General features: G+C 39.2%; 2 protein-coding genes across 2 annotated transcripts in view; one reads left to right on the forward strand and one right to left on the reverse strand.

The window, feature by feature from the left end:
- fgf22 (fibroblast growth factor 22) overlaps window positions 1–20,563 on the reverse strand; it is a 39,888-nt gene extending 19,325 nt beyond the window's left edge. The window contains exons 1-3 of the mRNA XM_051095009.1: window positions 20,532–20,563; window positions 14,946–15,054; window positions 13,670–14,831 (exon numbers count right to left, since the gene is read on the reverse strand). Coding sequence (XP_050950966.1) covers window positions 13,670–13,991 — 322 coding nt within the window. The 5' untranslated portion in view covers window positions 13,992–14,831; window positions 14,946–15,054; window positions 20,532–20,563. The remainder of the gene's footprint in view (window positions 1–13,669; window positions 14,832–14,945; window positions 15,055–20,531) is intronic.
- A 15-nt stretch (window positions 20,564–20,578) lies between these two features.
- The window catches only part of polrmt (polymerase (RNA) mitochondrial (DNA directed)), a 66,796-nt gene continuing 66,548 nt past the window's right edge, over window positions 20,579–20,826 (forward strand). The window contains 1 exon segment of the mRNA XM_051095008.1: window positions 20,579–20,813. Within this exon segment, the coding sequence (XP_050950965.1) occupies window positions 20,672–20,813 (142 nt within the window). The 5' untranslated portion in view covers window positions 20,579–20,671.

The raw sequence follows: 20,826 nt of genomic DNA on the forward strand, positions 1-20,826 counted from the left end.
GGTTCCCTTGCTAGCATTTTTCCTCATTGGAAAAACCAGCAGACAATCACCCACCCACTAAGAGTTTTAGCATGCCGGAGGGCAAGCGGTGCCTCTGTCGTGAGGACTGTGAAGGCGCAAGAGGTTAACGAAGACATGGTCTGGTGTGTCTGGTCTTATGGGGTACTAAAAGGCGAGAGGTGGCACGGAAAGAAAGCAGACCCCCATAAATGGGCTTTTCTTTAATCAAGGAGAGGGTGTGCAGCAATGCCTCCAAATCACGCATCACTCCCTTTGCCAGCAAGCGGGTAGCCATCAATGGCCCGTACGGATAGTTACAAGCAGATTCAAGGGCTATTTTGTGACTCAAGGCGTCTGTTGTTTTCTGCACCCAGCGCTATCAAAAGGCCCAGGATTAAGGCTGAGGTCATTGTTGAAATGTGGTTAATTGCACCAAGTTGCATGAGAGGAGAACCGTCCGCCTGCCAAAATGCAGATGCAGTCGTCCTGACTAAAAACAGGCTTGGGGACGAGAGCATACTACCTCATCGTTGAATATACATGCAGGGTTCATTCAAACAAAACTGTGGTTGCACTTCTCCAGAAACTGTGCGAGTCCACAGGGCTTCATCCTTCGTCGTCATACAGAACAATTGCCATAAAATCAATTGCATCACCCGTTTTACTATCATTAGGCAAAGTACTTAATCTAATACCAAAGAAGTTACAAAGGTTATGTTACGTTGACAACAGAAAAGAAGGTAGTACTTGAAACATGGCCAAGCACGCATAGAAAAAGGGCCACCAACGCAAACCTTCTTTTGCCGTTAACATATTGGACCTTTTTGCATATGCATTTGTAGGAGTTTCCGTTTCAGGCGCGAAATTTATAGGAGGAAAGTATTTAGATGAAAAGGTTTGCGGTAGGTTTTGTCGTCTCTCTGCTTGTTTGCAACCCTGTGCTCTTAGTAGATTGCTTTGGTCATTATGGAAATGTGTTCTTTAATTTGTTTATTGTCAGCAGATCACCCTCAGAACTTTCCACTCCCATCTGTACTTTTATAGGATTGCGGTCTCACGCTAATTTGCCCTGTTTAGTAAATCTGGCCCAAGGAGTTCCACTTGGTCAATCCGGAGCAGGATGTTTTCCATGGCTGAAGCGCGCGCCGTGTTTCAAAGCACTCAAATGAGACGGACTGAACTGGAAGCTGACAGGCAGCACAAAGGGGCCATCAGCTTCTTGTCAGATGTGTCAAATCACTCAGCTGGTGCGAGAGGCTTTGACCTTAACACTATCCTCCATGGGGGACTTTTGGCCCATGTCCACTCAACCTTGGTCTGGAACTTTCTGATCGGAGCTGACCTGAAAGTGTGCAACTGAAATCAGCAACACAGAGAGTTAAAACATCTCCCCATGTTTCAGAGAGCTTTAGACTATAGATCTAACAAAATATATTTAAAAAAGTGACATTCTTTTCCATTAAAAAAAGCACACACAAAATAAGAATATAAAATTCAAATGTATTTTTCTACACAATCCCAGCCGAGGAATAAGGTCTTATCTAGTGAAACGATTGGTCATTTTCTTAACAAAAAATTCAAATTTATAACCACAAATGCTTGTCTTGCACTAGCTCTGCAATGCGGGTTTGTGACTTCACGCATAATCATGTTGGAACGATTATGCATGGTTTGTTCTTCATCTGTGTACTTCCGCTCAAAAAGGTAGGGTAGGTGAAAAACTCCATCTCATTTTCTCATCTAACTTCAAAATCGTCCGACATCGTTGTTTTATAAAAGGCATTTGACTTTCTTTGCACGGTCGCTTTGTAAACACTAGGTCGGTACTTTCAACCTTTCTAACGCAACTTCGTAATGCGTAAAGTTAAGCTAGTGCAAGAAGAACATTTGTGGTTTAAAAGTACATACATTTTTATTTATTTATTTTTTTTTTTTTTTTTTAAATCAATTGTTTTGCCGGACAAGACCCTTCATTCCTCAGCTGGGATTGTGTAGAGCTCTTTGAAGCTGCATTGAAACTGCAATATGGACCTTCAACTCATTAGAATTATAATGATTTCACTTCACAGTTGGCTTCTCCATTGCTGGATCACACTATCTTTAATTATAACTTGCAGTTTCGGAAGTAAATTAATTACTGATTCAGTAACTGTTCTGGGGTGCGTTTTCCAAAAGCAACTATGGTCACAGAATCTGGCGTTACCAATAGAGTTCAATGGAACTTGCGACCATAGTTTGCTAACCATGCTTTTGGGAAAAGCACCATAAGCTGTTGGCACCAGTAGCCTTGTGGTTAGTGCCCCAACATATAGTGTGACTGTGCTTGCAGTGACCCGAGTTTGATTCCCATCTCAAGGTCCTTTGCCCATCCCACTCCCTTCTCTCCATCTACTGTCCTGTCCATTAAAGGCTTAAAATCTCAGAAATATAACTTAAAGTTACTTCACCCCAAAATGAAAATTTGTTCATCTTCAGAACACAATTTAACATATTTTGGATGAAAACCGGAAGGTTTGACTGCCAAGTAAATAAGACTGTCAAAGCCAAGAAAAGTATTAAAGACGTTGTCAAAATAGTCCATCTGCCATCAGTGGTTCAACAATAATTTTACGAAGCTACAAGAATACTTTTTGTACAGAAAGAAAACAAAAATAACAACTTTATTCAACAATTTGTCGCCAACAGCATACGCTGTTCTGTCTCAGCTGTGTCATGCTGTTTTCATTCGAATCAAAGCGTAAATAAATGTAGAAAATGTATCCTGTGCGTACAAAGAACGTCGTACGATGTTTGCGTCCATCGGACACTCTCCAACATGGCGCTACAGTGACGCGGCGGAGACAAATTTTTGAATAAAGTCGTTATTTTTGTTTTCTTTGCATACAAAAAGTAGTCTCGTAGCTTGTAAGGTAAGTTGGGGGCCAATGGTTCTACGATATACTTAGGGTTACAATGCTTTTGGGAAACACAGCCCAACTCTTTAGTGAATCAAGAACATATAAGGAACTAAGATGAGTCATTTGTTTATGAACCAGCCTACACTGGTTGCACTAACATTTAGATCTGATAGCAATCAGTATGTAAGCATTATTGTACAGAGACTATTCATGGGATGAGGTCTGACTATGATTAGACATGCATGAAGAAGAATAAATATAGTGTGCTCTGCTATGTGTAAACTTGCCAATGAAGGATCGCAAAATTGACAGACAGCATACATCCTGGAAATGTTGTTTTAGCTAATTGGCCACACAGGAAACTAAACAGATCTTCAAGATTGTGTGGGAAAATTTACAGTTCAAGTGTTTGTAAATCAAAACTGTGGTGATGAGGTAAGACGAAAAGAAAAATGCGTCAGGAAATTGACACAATATATCAATCTTGACAGCTTTTTAATGATTACGGTAGCATAGCTGTTACAGATGTAGTCTGCTTGCCAAAGGTTGGTGGAAGGTAGAGTGAACCAGCAATTAAAGCAGTGCAGTAAATCTTTATGATCACTTCAATCGCCACTGAAAACTGATTCAAGCTTTAATAGCCAAATCAAATCATAGAGGCCATATAACTTGTCAGTATTAGCAATCAATAACTACACACACACACATACACTTATCCAGTTGTTTGTTAATGACTCATTGTGCTGAACTGACTCAATGACAATGCCCTGTCATGTTAGGACAGCACATTTCAGCACATCATAATTACTTTATATCTTTGGGTGGTGAGATAAAGCTGTTGGACCGTTTGGCACATATTGTTGGCCTTCACAGTTGCCCGCCTTTTGTTGTTGTCCTGATTTCGTGCAAACAAGTGGACTTATGATAAGGTATGAAGGACTTTCTGAATCATCTGGATCTGATTAAAGGCTGGCCAGAGAATTGTACTGTCTAATCACATAAAGGAACACTGATGAGTCTTAATGTATTACTATAATACGCACTACTGTTCAAAAGTTTAGGGTCGTAAGAATTTTGTATGTTTTCGAGTTCCAACAAGACTGCATTTATTTGTTCCAAAATATTATTTAAATTTAAAAAAAACTGTTGTACGTTTAAATATACTCTAAAATGTCATTTATTCCTATGACGGTAAAGCTTCAGAAATCATTCTAAAATGCTGATTTGGTGTTCAAGAAACATTCTTATTACTATCGATGTGGAAAACTGTTGTGCTGCTTACTATTTGTGTGGTATCAGGAATATTTGATAAATAGAACATTTATTTCAAAGAGAAATCTTTTGTAACATTTTAAATGTCTTTACTGTCACTTTTTATCACAATTCTTTTCAAAAAAATATATTACCAATCTCAAACTTCTGAACGGTAGCGATAAACTCAGAGTAAACTGTGCTACCATGGTGATATGACTTTCTCTTTACATTGTTTTATGTTGTTTTTTTGTTGTCATGTTGTTTTAAATGCGCAACTTGTTTTATAACTATGATTATGCAAGATGCAAATTGTGCAACACCTTTCGAAACGCAAGACAGATACCGTATGACTTGTTCAGTTTCATGTACAAATTCAATTTTATATCATAGGGTTTTATAAATCTAAAATTGCCAAATCTGTTGTGACATTACTACCTGCAAAGTACAATAATATGTGAACTGATTTATCTACGTTAGAAAGTACTTTAGATTATGTGATAAAGTTTTTCAGTGGTAGCCATGGGAATCCTATGGGTCTGCTTGTGTGACTCAGCCTGGTTTTATTGCTGTTTTTTTACAAGTCAGCTGTATAAGAGTGTAAAGGTGTGCACTGGATGAGTCACATTCTTATCGTACTGTATTTAATAAGGAGTTTCCTTAGATTTTAGGTCTGATTAGAAACTTGAGCTTGAAAGGGACTGTCCTGTTTACTTTGAATTATTGATGTTTTATTATAAATAAACAAATGATAAAGACCATCAATTTAGGTCAAGAAACTAAGGTGTGAACCATTAGTAAATGCAGCGAAACCCAGTGTGAGACGTACAGCGTTAGCCAGTATTCCAGTGTATGATTTCAGACTAAGAGAAATCAGTTTAATAAGCCTGCACTACGACTTCTGATATTTATCCCAAAATGCCAGTTTTAGACATTAATGTTACCGCAATATAATGTGACAGGCGAAGAATGTGTATATCTCAAATTGTGATTAATGCATGCAGGGGAATCCCACAGTAGTCGCTCAGAGTCTCCAAGATACACTGTCTGGGTTAGCATACGCTTGAAGGTGAACGGCTTTAATCAAAAGGTCAATTCAGAGCGACTACGTTCCCAAGAGGGTGTTTTAATTCGCCGCTGCCTAGTGCCTGAACCCAGTCACAATGAGACCAAGTCTGTCTGTCTGTTTAATTTCGCCTCAGAGCCAAGAGAGGTGGACTGTGTTGGCTTTGGCAGATGTTAGTCAGCATATGGTACTGCCTGAGTTAGCCAAGCTGTGGGTTCCCAACTGATCTAATTAATACTTGTTTTACATCCCTCACAAAAAGTTATAATAATAATAACAGTGCTAATGACTTCTCATTCAGGAAAAAATTGCCTCAGGTCAATTTTCTGCAAACATTACTGTTTGGCTAGCGAAGATGAGAGAATCTGAGCAATACCTTCTGAACCGTGAGACTGCCTGTCAGTAATTGCACCACTGGGTATATAGAGTGCTCAACCTTTAAATGTAAATATATATTGCATTAGTTGAGTCATCGCAAGACTAGGCACAGTTTTATGTTGTTATCGTTGGCCGTTTTTGGGATCTCATCAGAGATCACTAGATTCAAACTGACACTTTGGTTGACTCAAGTAAGTTTACTTGTGCTGATTTGTCATTTGAAAATGTGACATAGGTGTTTTAGCCTGATGGAAATCATACTACACTGTAAAAAACAATTTGTTGAGTCAACTTAAAATAATTTGTAACCTGGCTGCCTTAAAATTTTAAGTTCAGTCAACTCAAAAAAAAGTTTATTCAACTTGAAATGTTAAACTTGAAATGTTTAAAGTGACAACTTAGATATTTGAGTTGAATCAACTTAAAATTTTAAGGCAGCCGGGTTACTTACCCATCTGTTAAGTTTAGCAAACACAAATATCTAAGTTGTTAGTTTGTACAACTTAACATTTCAGGTTGACTAAACTTATTTTAGTTGACTGAACTTAAAATTTTAAGGCAGCAGGGTAACAAATTATTTTAAGCTGACTCAACAAATTGTGTTTTTTATTTTTTACAGTGTAGTTGGATTTTGCAAAGTTTGCCTAATAGACCTAGCTCATCTTCTCCTAGACTATATAAACATTAAAGGGTTACTCCACCCCAAAATTAAAATTTTGTCATTAATCAATTACCCCCATGTCGTTCCAAACCCGTAAAAGCTTCTTTCGTCTTCGGAACACAATTTAATATATTTTGGATGGAAACTGGGAGGCTTGTGACTGTCCCATTGACTGCCAGCTGAATATCACTGTCAAGACCCAGAAAAGTATGACAATTGTCAAAGACATTGTCAAAATAGTCCATCTGCCATTAGTGGTTCAATCTAAATTTTATGAAGCGACGACAATACTTTTTGTAAGCAAAAAAAAAAAAAACAAAAACAATTATTCCACAATTCGTCTCCTCCGCATCAGCATAGTGCCATTTTGGAGAGTACCTGCTGGACACAAACTGTGTATGCCTGATACGCAGTTTTCGTTCAAATCAAGGAGTAAATATACGTAGAAAACGTATCCGTGTGGTGCAGCTGACACAGAACGGTGTACAGTTTTTTTCTTTGCATACAAAAAGTATCCTCGTCGCTTCATAAAATTCAGATTGAACCACTGATGGCAGATTTTGACAATGTCTTTCATAATTTTCTGGGCCTTGACAGTGGTATTTACCTGGCAGTCAATGGGACAGTCACAAACCTCCCGGTTTTCATCTAAAATATCTTAAATTGTATTCCAAAGACGAACTAACCTTTTATGGATTTGGAACGACATGGAGTAAGTGTTTAATGACAAAGTTTTCATTTTGGGGTGGAGTAACCCTTTAAAGGGATCATTACATGAGAAACCAAATTGTCCCTTGATCCTTTGACGTAGGCCCTGTTTACACTAGTGCGTTTTCATTTTAAAACAGTGTTTTAAAATGAAAACAATCTTTGTCTAAACTGGTGTTTTCACTGCGTTCCAGAAATGATCTCCATCTACACTACACAACTGAAAACGCATGTCACATGACCATTCATGCAAGTACAACCCTAGATATATATCACTAGATGCTTTATTATTTAGATGGTGGACATGTCTACGTGCTTGAAGTGGTTGAATTGGGAATCTACCTATACATATCTATGGGTACAACAATGAGAATGATGTTATTGTTTACTAGGATATGCAGAGCGAATGTGGGCAGCCACACAATTGTTTTCAAAAGTCTCCGTTTTGGTCTGTTTACACTGAAATGCAAACTCAGTTATCAAACTAAAACAGGGTCTGCAGCGTTTTCGAAAGTCTCAGTTTTTGAGGCTCGAAAATGCCGGAGTTCTGTAAATGTTATGTGTTTTAAAACGAAAACGCACTAGTGTTAACGTAGTCATAGAAGTGGTCTTTGTATCCGTAATACATCCTGTAAGTTTCATGACTTAAACTGTCCTCATCATCAGTAAAAAAGCATTTATGATGTAATAACTCTCGTTTGGATCCGAGGTGTAAGATGGTGCACAAATAGTCATCTTCAACAAATATTTATCCTCTCACCATGTGCCCCGCCCACTGCCGTTCAGCTGCTTAACGGCTGACACTTGATTTATGCTGAATGTGAATGTTGTGTTGCGTCGAAAGCAAATAAAAAATACAATCACTACCATCACAATCATCTTGTCTACACTGGATACAGTATACAGATGCAAGTTCGCTTTCTGAGAAAGTCCATGCGCTTGAGTCTGTCGTCAATAGGACAAATGGAGTGAAAGAACGTTCACTTTGATGCTGCGTTTGGTTTAAACAGCTTGCTTACATCTTTGTACAGATTTCAGAAGGTTCCCAGTGTAAGGAACAAGTGGAAAATTTAGTGTCAGAGGATTGTTTATACTTCGAAGCATGTTGTTAGTTCACGAAGAAACATTTGTTACAAGATTAAGCGTTACTAGATCTGGCCGCAGCTGCATCAGAAACGGTAAGTAAATTATTTCATAATGCTTTGTCTTGGAATTACCCTTTTATTTTGATCATGTTGTCAAAACAACATAGCAATAGTGAGGGGGCGTTGATACTGTTGATAGCAGTGGCAGATTACTAATAAGCCTTAATAAACCTGCCCATTATAAGATATTAACATTATAACATTATAAGTAAACCTCAAGGAACATAAAATAAATAAAATCCATGTCATGACCCCTTTAATCAGACTACAGGCGAACTTCGAGTGGTGTGCATGACAAAGAGGTATTTAATTCTTAAATATTTGAATACACATTGTATCATGCATATTTGAAGACTGTAGCTTGACCACACAAAAACCTGCTGTAAAAGTGTGAAATTTTATAAGAAAAAAAGGTCTAAAAGGTATGAAGCACAGCTTACACAGAAGTCACTATCAAAAGCAGCTTTCCATTCGTCAGTATGGCGAATTTGATCAACTCATTGCAAAATCAGCATGGGGAAATTTTTTGCCCTCATACAAAATTCCTGATCCTGTGGATTCCCATTAAAATGACTGGATTTGCCCAGCAAAAATTCGCCAAACAGCAATTTTTTCCACGTCTTAACTGTGCGTGTAAACAGACTTAATGACTAGAAAAAACATTAGGAGCCTTTAAGTAAAGTAAAGTGCGCCAGGCCAACCTTTTTTGGTAAACACACTTGGTGTGTTTTAGTGTTGTCAAAAGTATCGACATCGGTACCAGTCGGTATTGAAATTTTAAAAATGTGTCAATACCAGCATTTCCCGCTAGCATTTTGAGCACTGTTGAGTGGATTTTTAAACACCTCTGATTGGCCATTGTGTTCACGTGCTCAACAGATGTGTCTGTAAATGGCTACAATGATCATCGCTTCACGCTTCTGACAGAACGCTTACACAGATACACACTGGAGCATCTGAAATCCATTTCTATCAATGGATTGCTATATAATATATCTGCTTATTGGTGGATCCGCTGATACACGCTCCTATAGTCTACTCTCAATTCAACCAGTTGGCAAAGGCTTTTTAAGTAGCTTTACTCAGCGTCTTTGCTCCTAGCTGCACACTACTAATTGCGACACGTCTTTTCATCCATTCATGACATCCAAACTGGCCTTTGGATAAAGAATAGGTTAGAAAAATTAGGGCATTTTAGCTCTGCAACTTTGAGTGTGTCAGTTTTTTTTTGGCCCTTCTCAGAGCCAAAAACACCTGGCATTGGATGGATTTTGAGCATTTTCTCACTATACTCCGAACCACTGTCCATCGGAAGGATTAAAAAGGCAGGATTTGTAGGATTTTCTTTTTTTTTTTTTTTTCCTGGCACCAAAATCTCCATGAGGCCCCCACAGGCTAAATGTAAGCAACATTCCCAGACTTTCCAGAAGTGTCTGGAATCACCTACTGTAGCACCCATGTGCCCTAACCACTTAAACTGTCATAGTCCAGGAGCTTCGCTACTATACGTTTATGAAAGGTCCTTAGTAGAGTACATGACTTCTCACACTCTTTAACACATTTTTTTGAGGAAGTCAACTCTACTGTCTCATATCATTTTAATACTTCTGGAGGACTGTTTTCTGAATTCAACTGTCTGTAATTTTTCAAAATTCTCATATAACACATGCAGACCTGATACGAAGATAAATATGACATTGTGAATTTATTTTCACCTCCCGTGATTCTCAAGGGGTTTATGCGCCAGTATTCAGTCGTGCACAGTCTCTCTTCTGTGGCCTCTAGGCGTCTATGAACTGACAGTCTCTCTTTTTGAAATATGTTTTAAATAATTCCACAATATATTCAGAACGGGTGGATGATTTTCTTCCCGTGACTTGGGTCCAAGCTCAACACACCTATGAAATCACGGCAAGGGAAAACGGTAACATCTAAAGCAAGATGCAGAGAAGCGAGGGGAAACTTGGTAAACATGACACAACTCTTGTAAATACAGCTGAAATGGAAGAAGGAGAGCGAGAGAAAATGGGAGATGTAGGAAAAGGCCTGGCAAACTGCAAAATGGCCATATTTTAGCAAAAGTGACTTTTCTGATTATGCCTGTCGCATGACTTTATTTCCTTAAGCACGGTGTTGTTGCCTGGACTCTAGTCAAGCATTTGATGTCCTCAACCACATACGCCCTAGACTTCAACAGTGTTCTTTTTAAAGCCAAATGTTAAGGGGAAAAAAGAGCTAAGCTGGTTTTGTCAGCCAGCAATATTTTAGAAGGACCTGCAATTCAAAAATTGTAAAAGAAAACAACCTTGGCTAAGACAACAATGGATAGAAACATTGGGTTAAGATTTTTATCTAGTTTCTCACCACCCATCAAGTGGTGGTTAATGGTTACAGTCTTTATCTTTGAAGTCTGAGATTACCATTTCTCTACTAGTTTTACTTGTAGACTACATTACTACATTTGTGACCCTGGACAAAACCAGTCATAAGGGTCAATTTTTTTAAATTAAGATTTATACATCATCTAAAAGCTGAAGTGGATAGTTTATTTTTAATGGCATTTGTATCGTGTCAGAGGCTTGCTCGGACTTTGGAGCATGTTGTTAGTTCACAAAGAAATGTTTGTTGAAAGATGAAGCAGTACTAGATCTGACTGCAGCTACATCATAAACTGTAAGTAAATGATGTAAGTAGCTTTCCATTGATGTTTGGTTTGTTAGGATATGACAATATTGGCTGAGATACAACTATTTGAAAATTTATAATCTGAGGGTGGAAAAAATCAAAATATTGAGAAAATCCTTCGAAGTTGTCTAAATTAAGTTTTGAGCAATGCATATTACTAATCAAAAATTATATTTTGATATATTTACGGTAGGAAGTTTACAAAATATCTTAAAGAAACATGATATTTACTAATTATCCTAAAAGCGATAATTTTGACCCATACAATGTTTTGTTGGCTATTGCTACAAATATACTGTACCTGTGCTACTTATGACTGGTTTTGTGGTCCAGGGTCACATTTGTACTACATATCTGAAGAAAGCATTAATTTCATGGACCCCTTTACTTTTGCAAAATGGGCTTACATGTTAAATTGAAGGTAAGTACTAATAGGAGGTTTGGTTCTCGCATGGGTCTCCACAATGTTTGGTCAGTTAACTTGTTAGCCCTTGCTGGTAGAAGCAAATCTCTTTATTCATGGGAGATTCAAGCAAGATAAATTGTGAATTTTAAAGTAGATGATTTACCACTTAACCAAATGTTTTGAGAGGAATTTGACTTTAATAGAATATTTTTTCTTGTCTGTTCCCTTCAGCGTCAAGCCTGTGCAATAGCAGAATAGTTGCTAGTGAAGGGATTGGGACTGTGTCCGTTTTTGTAGTGCCATCAGCCAGTGAGCGCTGTCAGGCGCTACTACCACCCTCCATTTTCACTCACCTCCAACTTCGAAATTATAGTCAAATCAGCTTGTCTGGTTTGCATTATTCAGCCATTAACTGAACAATGATATCAATCTACTTTGAATCCTGAAACCTCAAAGTGCTGCGTTCCATTGAGCACCTGGACAAAAACAAGTTTCAGGAATAGGAGCCATGAAAACATTTGCACATTTATGCAGGCCATTTCCTCCAGGTTGGGGTGGTTAATTTTGTCCTGGCTCAAGCAGTGCTACCTAAAATTATTTTTCTAACTTGAGCAATCTTCCAAACATGCTGTTATTAGCCCATTTACAACTCTATAAAAGAATCCTTAGCAGAAACAAATCGTGAGTGAAGTTCGATTGAAACTCTCAGAAGTACCAGAAATTTGTTTTGGTCAATGCAAGTGCACTTGCACAAATGCAATAATCCCCCACATCCTTTTACCTCTCAATCTCTCTTTCAGTTTTTTCATTGAAGCCTCTTCTCTCAGCTGTTCCAGTCTTCAGTTCACTGGGATTGATACAATATTTTCCTACCTCAATTAGCCAAGGACCCGTTGACTAATTCCAACTGTTTTTGCACCTGAGAGTTTGGGAGCGGGAGTTGGAAAAAGTGAGAGGGAGAGTCAGTGCGGGGCTGTTTAGGCAATGCAGCAGTGTTGACGGACGCTGAGGGCTATGCAGAGGACAGGGTGGACAGCAGCAAAGCAACACTAACAAAATCAATGCAAAAAAACAGTCATGAAACCTACTCTTTTTGTGAAAATCTAAAATTTCCTCTACTAATGTGAACCTGGAAAGGAAAGAGAAGACAAGGAAAGGCAATATCGAAAAACTCTGCTAGTAAATGCAGGATAACGTTTTGTAAAGGAAATGAGAGGATGGTAAGTAAATGTGAAAGCAAATTGTTTTTGAAGGCTGTACAGTTTCACCTAGCTGTACCCAGCACAAGCATCTAAGCTGACAACCATGTAGAGCAGAACTTGTAAACAAATGTCATGCAACAGTTAAGATCTGCACAGTGGCAGAGCAGTTAAAGCAACATGCCTGGAAAAAGTCTGACTCACTCTCTTTTGCAACAACACACACTTACACAACAGCCAGGGTCAACCCACTGTGATCTCCGTGACCCAGACCAGTTAAATCCCAAAGTCAAACTAACCGAAACCCGCTGCTGAACCCTGACACAGGATGATATACTGTAAAGTAAAACTCCAGCTGGAAAAGTGTAGAAATAATGGAATCAAATTGGAAGGTAGGAAAGAAGTGATTTGTAAGGAATATCTGGTTGATTTTTTTCAACTGCACCTGCTATTTCAAAATTAAATGCTGTTTAAACTTCCACAATTTTTAGTGGGGATAAAATATTAACCACTCTCAAAAAACAAAATTTGCACTTTTAGGGGTACAACAGGTCTCCACTGGGGACATCTTTGCACCTTATTTATTCCTAGGTTCATAGAAGAATCTTAAAGGAACATTAATACTCTAAGGCACTTATTCACATCTTTTAGGAGTACCGAGCAAGTGACAAGGTGTTGTACCTCTAAAGGTATAACGTTTCTGACAGTGTATAGAGCATTTTAAGATTCTACAACAAAACATTTATGTTGAACACATGTTAAACATGAGAATGTCTCATGCATGAGAATTTAATGCTGTACTGAACAGCCAATTTACAGTTTTAAACTGAAGGCTTTGCTATTCAGTTTGAAGTTAAATCCTCCTGCTCAACCTCATTGCAATACAGAAGTCAGTTTCTACCTCTGAGTAAAAAAATAAAACGGGCAATACATATAATGTCATGATTGTAAAGTTGCGATTATGAGAGATAAAGTCACAATTACCTTTTTTCTTTCTCTGGGGTGGATACAGACTTCCATATTTCAAATCGTAGTATTTTGTGAGCCAGTATAACAGTGAAAGGCCTTTACTTTCCAATGATGTGTTTTGCATATTACAAATCCTACCTAGCAACACCTTTTTTACGTGCTCGTAATAAAACGTCTGACCCTACGAGCAGAGGGATAAAAGAGCCATAAACCACAAGTGATAAGAGAGTCAATGGAAGATCATAAAGAACAAATGAGCCCCACTCCCTTTCTACAGGGAAACAAACATTGGGCGTCTACTCACTGTCAGGGTAATTCTTCCGACGTGTGCCATCCACTTTGCCCGTCTTATCGATGCAGAGAAAGAACTTGTTGGCGGAATAGAGGCGTCGAAGGCGGACATCACCCTCGAGGTGGTTGTAGCTGCGCGTGTGCCGCTCCAGAGTCCATGAGCAGTTTGTGCCCTGTGCCAGCGCATGAAGGGGGTCATGCCCCAGTGCAGGTGGGCAACCTCCTAGAGCAGAGCAAGCCAGAAAGAGCAGGGACAGGCATACCAAGGAAAAAGGATAAGACGGGAGGGCTGACCCAGCGAAGGTGAGGTCGGTTGTAGGTGTCCATTTGCACATGATGGGTCAGTCTCCCAAGGTGCACCTTGCACAAGTAGTCGGCATGACGCGGGTCTTCGCTGGGCACTCTGCCTCACGCAGAACCCGAAAGCAGGAACATGGGAAGAGAGGGTAAAACAAATCCTTGAAAAAGTAAGTGACCAATTTCAAACTCAAGTGTTTCTCTTCAGTCTCGCAACCAGCTGTCTTGCTCTTCAGAATGATGAATGAGAACTTGCCAATTCCATCCCAAGGAAAGGTCTCGATCTTGTTAGATTGTCCCGGACCATCCAGGTCCCTCAGTCCAGCCTGACAGCGTTGCGGGAGCCTGTGTCCTGTGTGATGGCTGCACCTTGCAGGGCTCTCTCCTCTCAGCCAGGGGCAGAGCAAGGTGAAATGTGAGGCTGCCTGACCCGTGCCTGTGAATGAGCTGAGTTCAATGAGTGTATTTCAATGAGTGTGTGAGTGTCTATGAGAGACAAAGATTCAAAAAGACTACCGAGAGAAAGCGGATAAGATAGAAGTGGCAGTGAGAGTAAGTCTGACGGACTGAACAAGGCAGTAAAGCTGTAAATGGGTGTCTTTCTCTCTCTCACTCTCTGTGCCTTGCTGTCTGCCTGCTCTTTGGTGGGGTGGCTCAGTCCTTTCCTGCATTTTATTCAGGGCAGGGCTTGCATCTGGGGGACTGAGAGGAGATGGGTGGGGCCAATGTCAATGTCACTCTCAATATTGTTTACCTTGTATCGTACTGTCATTCATTTCCATTCAGGAAATGGATCATCCTCAGTTGTGCCATATCACTTTACATCCCGCCCAGAATCAAAATAAACTGTTGCCATCACAAGTGATTTACTGCAGCATCTGTGGAAGTTAATCATCAGGTAAATAACAGGTAATAAATATACTTAATTTACTACAGAACTGAAGTCTTTATAACCACTTTAAAAATGGATACAAAAATGAGCTCTCCATTACCTGTAATGTCACTTGCATGCTGACAGTCCCAATGGACATCTGAGTCAGCTTCGGACCTGGTGAATATGATTCTGAAATTTTATTCATGAACAGCTGGGGAACAGCGTATCTGAAAGGATACCAAGTAAAATATTTACAACTTCCTTGTTTATCGGTGCTCAAGATGTTGTGAGCTTTGCTCAAATGAGTGGCATGCAGTGGCTCATTTGTCTAAGCAAACCTAACCTAACATCCTTTTCAAAGCCTCCTGGTTTCAATGAAGTGTTCAGCCCAGGGGCAGAGGGTGAAAATGATCTTGAAGAGTGTGTTTTAACAGGAAGAGTTGGTCACTTCACACTTTGTAGCTAGTTAACTAACAGCTTCTCTGAAGGTTTAGCACTCAGCCTATAAAAGCCTATGGAGACAGCAGTCTGCAGTCTTTTTCAGCTCCCCGCAGTCATTCCCATCTTCTTAGGCATATCAGCCTTTGGGTTTCTTACAACTGTACCTCAAAGCCCAGTCTCACACATTTTCGTTCTTCATCCCCAATTAAACTTAACTGAAGTGGACCCCTACCTTTAATTTCTCTCCTCCCCGCCAACATTTATGCTCCTCACAAAAATGGATGGCACAGAACAGTACCCATCACTATCATGCTGCGCACTTTCACAGCTGGTTACAATGTGAGAAAAAGCTGTAAAGGTGGATGCAGTTTTAATTAGTGAAGCTTTCTAAGGAAAGAATTATGTGCTGATACTTAAGATTAGGGATTTGAACAAACCCCTAACTGTAGGTATTAAACTTTGAGCTCATCTTGCTCTGTTAATTCTCTAGACATGAATACCTAAAGTTATAGTTTATTCAGGAAAGGTATGCTATTACTTTTCTAAGTAATGAGATATGTGATTGTTGCAACCTGGCCTCATGACAAAAACGTGCCTGGGGGAACTTTTCGAAATAACTCCATATGTTTCCCTTTCCGGTGTTTTGACAAATAATACTACTTATAAGATTATGCTACCAACACTGTATTTTTAATACAGTAAGGGTAGGTTTAGGGTTGGGGTAGGTGTACACAACAGGGTAGCACAAATGGACACAACACTGGACGTAACAAGCTTGCTCGGTAGCTCAGGGCTATTTTCCATGGACACATTCTGGCCAGGATTTCTATGTTGTCTAAAATAACTAGGTTTTGTCTGTTTGCACTGTGCAGATTGATCATCTAAGTACCATGAGAGCTATAAGGCCAGTTTTACTAAACAGGGCAATTTAGCACAGGAGCGCAATTCCAAAACAGTGCAGATGGGAGGGGAAACAATGCACAAATGAAAGAACACAGACGCAATATCTAATTTACATATCGACCAACGCAATATACCAAGCACAATGCAAATTAGCATAGCCACAAATAAAAAAGAAGCCACAGTACGTTGAAAAGAACCAGAGGCCAACAAAACCGAAGGTTTGTTAGGCAACTTGATAGACCTGGTATTGCGTGACTGCTAGTTGACGGTTCCAAGTCGTCTTTTATTTCGTGAAGCAAATTAAAAATAACATGGCTTGGCAAACAATATGTTCGGATAATGTGTTCTTCTGGCATTCCAAATAAATTAATATGTGTGAAAAAAAAATCCTCTCCCTTCTACCACGTGCTCTGTTCTCTGCGGGCGGTATCGGCAAAGGACCTCGAGACGGGAATCGAACTCAGGTCGCCGGCAGCACAGTTGCGCTATGTGTCAGCACACTAACCACTGGGGTATTGGTGCCGACCACTGTGTGGCTTTTGTATAACCTGACAGTACAGTTTAAACACAGATAGTTTGCGCTGGCGCAAGCTATTAGTAAAATTGGCCCATAGTCTTGTGGGCAGCGCGCCAACATACAGTGTCTTTGCGCTTCAGGTGTCCCGTGTTCGAATCCAGACTCAAGGACATTTCCCAATTTTGCCCCCCTCTCTCTCACTTTGCTTTCTGTATTATCTGATCTGTTCCATCAGAATAAAGGCAAAAATGCCACATATGGTTGCCATACCTTGCAACAACCCCCAAAAACAGCTCAGCAAAGCACCAGCACCGTATTATTCAGATAATTTAAAATCTTTTAAATGTCAAAAAGAAAGTCCAAATAATGTTGATTTTCGAACTCAGCACAGCTAAGTCATAACAGAAATGTGGAGTTCAAAAACAGGTCAACAGAAAGTCAACAGAAAACATATTCCAAGCCAGTTTTGACAATATAGCCAAGATTTTGTAGCAAAAGAATCAATCCACTTAAACTTCTGCGTTGTTCTTCTTTTTTTGGACTTGCTTGTTGTCTAATTTACAGATGTGCCCTTCCATGCAGAAACGGTATGAGCAATCTTCTGCTCCTCCAGCATACTCAGTGACCCCGGAAGTCCATTACATCAGCCCCCGCTTCCTTGGAAATTGATGGTAATTAGATTCTTTTAGGGGGGACGTAAGATGTTGCACTTAGAAGTTCGGGAACAAAGTTCTGTCCCCACTTCCCCATATGAATGTCAGATGTGATGATAAACTTGCTCAAACTAATATGTGGATGCCTCTGCTAAATGCATCTCCACAACACATCTCTTTCAATAAATCTTCAACATGGCTGGCGGTCAATGTTAGAATGATTTCTGAAGGATCACATGACAATGAAGATTGAAGTATTTGACTGCGGAAAAAATCACACACAAAACATATTTTTTTCCTTTCTTTCTTTTTAAGTCTAGACATCTTACAGATTTGGAAAAACTCTGTGTTTAATGTACTGGAAAACAAACAAACAATGGAAAAACATATGAAACTCAATCTTGATTGACATGACCTCAGAGAAAAGGTAACTATCTCTAATTCCACACATCGTTGGCCGTCAATAGGCCTCTGCTTAGCTCCCATGATGCCATGCTATGCCGGTTGCGCCCTGAGCTGAGAAAATCTGTCTGGCCATGTGGGATGTTCACTGGCGAAAGGAACCTAATCTTTCCCAGCAGGGCTCCCATCAACTCTGGAAGTGTATGAATGGAGATAATATCTCAGTAATGAGGCCTGTTTTGTACCATCAAAGTCCTCCAAAAGGGCCTGAAACCCGACCTCCCTCTTTGCGCCGACAAGCTCCCCCTAATAGCTCCTATTATTAATTGTTTTCTCTCTCTTGCTAACATACGGAGTCTCTTCCAGTCCCCCTCCATCACCCACCTCCACCGCCAACACAAACTCAGTCTCCGTTTCACGGTTTCTCCATTGTAATACATATTCTATGGACTAGTTATTCTATACACTCCTAAATTATTTGATCATTTTAAAATAAGATTGTGGTAAATCACACCATCGCACTGCAGTTACGCAATGTACTATGAAACTCTCATGTCAACCACAGACTTCCTCCGACGCAGGTGGCCGAGATAACCAGAGTGCCACACTGTGCGGTCGCCTGCATAAACATCCGTTTCTAATTCAGTATCTGTCCACTGCCGCCACAACTGAAGATCAGTCTATAACAAGCCTATTTGCATTTCCTCCTTCGTGACCATTGTCCATTGTAGCCGAAACGAGCGATAAGTGAGTAGTCTATCTGATCAACAGCTCCTGAGAGTCTTCGTTCTCTCAGGATAGTTGACAGAGATCTACCGAGTGATAACATGGACTGTTACTTTTTAAATAAGATTGCGGATATGATTGGTGGACTTTCATCATCAGCGATAATCAAAAAGAGATGCATCTCGGTACTAATTGTGGAAACTCAAGCAAATGTGCCTTCAAGTGCCATGAGGATATTATTTTGACTCTGAATTATTAGTATTGACAGGTGTGGAGAGATTTTCCTAAATGTCTTGCAAGAGGGTATGCTAACCCTCTCAGTGTGGTTGTAAAATACACCAAGCATTGGTATGTTTAGAGGACTAAAAAGGACTAAAATCAGAGCGGGAATATTTCTCTTTCCATAATTTTTTTACGGATCTTTTTCCAAAACCTCAACTCATACTTGCATGAAGCATCGGCTAATCAAGTGAACATTTTAAAAGCAGCTCCTGCTTCCAAAAAAAAAGAAACACACCCTTCATATAGGTGTGCTAAGAAGTCTGAATATCAGAGTCCAACAGAATGGCAGCCTTGTCCTGGCTGGAGTTGTTATCAGAGTCTTGAATGGCTCTCTTCTCTCCTTTTGTTGACAGCCAGTCACCCAGTAATGACTATCACACCAGAGCTTGAAACATCAAATGGGCCTATCAGAAAGGTGATCCTGTGAACCGTAGCGACAAACAACATCTGATCTCCACCTACTAGATATGCATAACTCGATTTAACGACTGCTATTTAATAGCCGATAACAAATGTGTTGTACTGACTTTATTTCATAATTTAGATAAATTTCAGAGCCTAAATAAATGATCCCCCCCCCCACTAAATAACACACTGCTGTTCAAAACTTTGTGGTCAGTACGATTTTTTGAATGCAGTTATTTGATCAAATATACAGTAAAACAGTATTATTCTTATGGTGGCAACACTGAATTTTCAGCAGGCATTTCTCCAGTCTTCAGTGTCACACGATCCTTCAGAAATCATTCTAATAAGCTCTGAATCAGGGTACTCAAGAAACATTATTATTATTAATATTATCAATGTTGACAGTAGTGGTAATGCTTAATATTTTTGGTGGAAACCCTGATACTTTTTTTTTCAAGATTCTTTGATAAATATAAAGTTCAGAAGAACAGTGTTTATTTGAAATATGTATATTTTATAGCAATATAAGTCTTTACTGTCATTTTTAATCAATTTAATGCTGAATAAAAGTATTAATTTCTTTAAAAAAAAAAATCTTAGTGTTCCCAACTTTATTTGCTACTCTCATCATCCATTTACATTTTCTATTTCACTTCATGATACAAAGATTAAATTAGTGACAGTCAGTCAGTCAGCCAAACATCGTACAAAATGTATTCAGTGCATTGAAATATTAAATATTACCTAGGCCTAAATCACTCAACCACACAGAAAATAGCATATTTACCTACAAATATTAAATTACAGTTGTCATAGAACAGAAAAAACAGCGCGTAATATCCAAAAAAATAAAGAAAGACACATTTATGTACTCTTGATTTGCGCGGCAAATACTGAGGCGCTCTCATTGTGATCTTGTACTGGATCGCTTGATAGAACTTGGCAAAGTTCGCCATCTACTGTACAGTTTCTAAACAATACAGGCATTTCAAAACCAGATATCATTTGATATCAAATAAATAGTTAATATCTCAAAACTTAAATCAAAGTAGTCTCTAATTTTTATATTGTAAATAAACAAACGTTGTCAAACTGTCTTCTTCAATCGAAAAATGCTGCTTTAGTCAAAAAAATTTATTATACTAAACATACAGTATTTCTAGTTCGTAAAATAAAGAGGGTTAACAAGTGAATTCAAGTTTAGGACAACTTAGGACAACAGTTTTTTTAGTAGTTGATTATAATATTAACTTGTCACCTATTCCCCTTGCGTTAAGAACATTTCCTAAAGCTGACGTGAAATAAGTGATTACAAATCAATGAAATACAACTTACAGTACCTTAGATGTACAGTACTAGCAGGTGTTCCTACCTTAAGATGACATTTGGTCGATCTGCTCGTCGCTCTTTGACGTCTGAGCTCATCGTGTCGTCAATGAACTAGTCAGGTCTAAACAAAAATGGCGGCCTTCTGCACGGAATAACGCGGTGTTTCAAAACTATCATAACAACATGTCACTTTTGAGGCTGTGTGCCTATTCAGCGGGTTTAACTCGCAGTTTTGCGTTTGACAGAAGTGCTCAGAGATTTCTGAATGGTGATTATTGCCGCCTGTGTCTTAAAATACGGAGTAATGGAGAGAGACAAATACAAGGTAATGATAAACA

This window comes from Labeo rohita, chromosome 22 (assembly GCF_022985175.1).
Source record: "Labeo rohita strain BAU-BD-2019 chromosome 22, IGBB_LRoh.1.0, whole genome shotgun sequence".
NCBI lineage: Eukaryota > Metazoa > Chordata > Actinopteri > Cypriniformes > Cyprinidae > Labeo > Labeo rohita.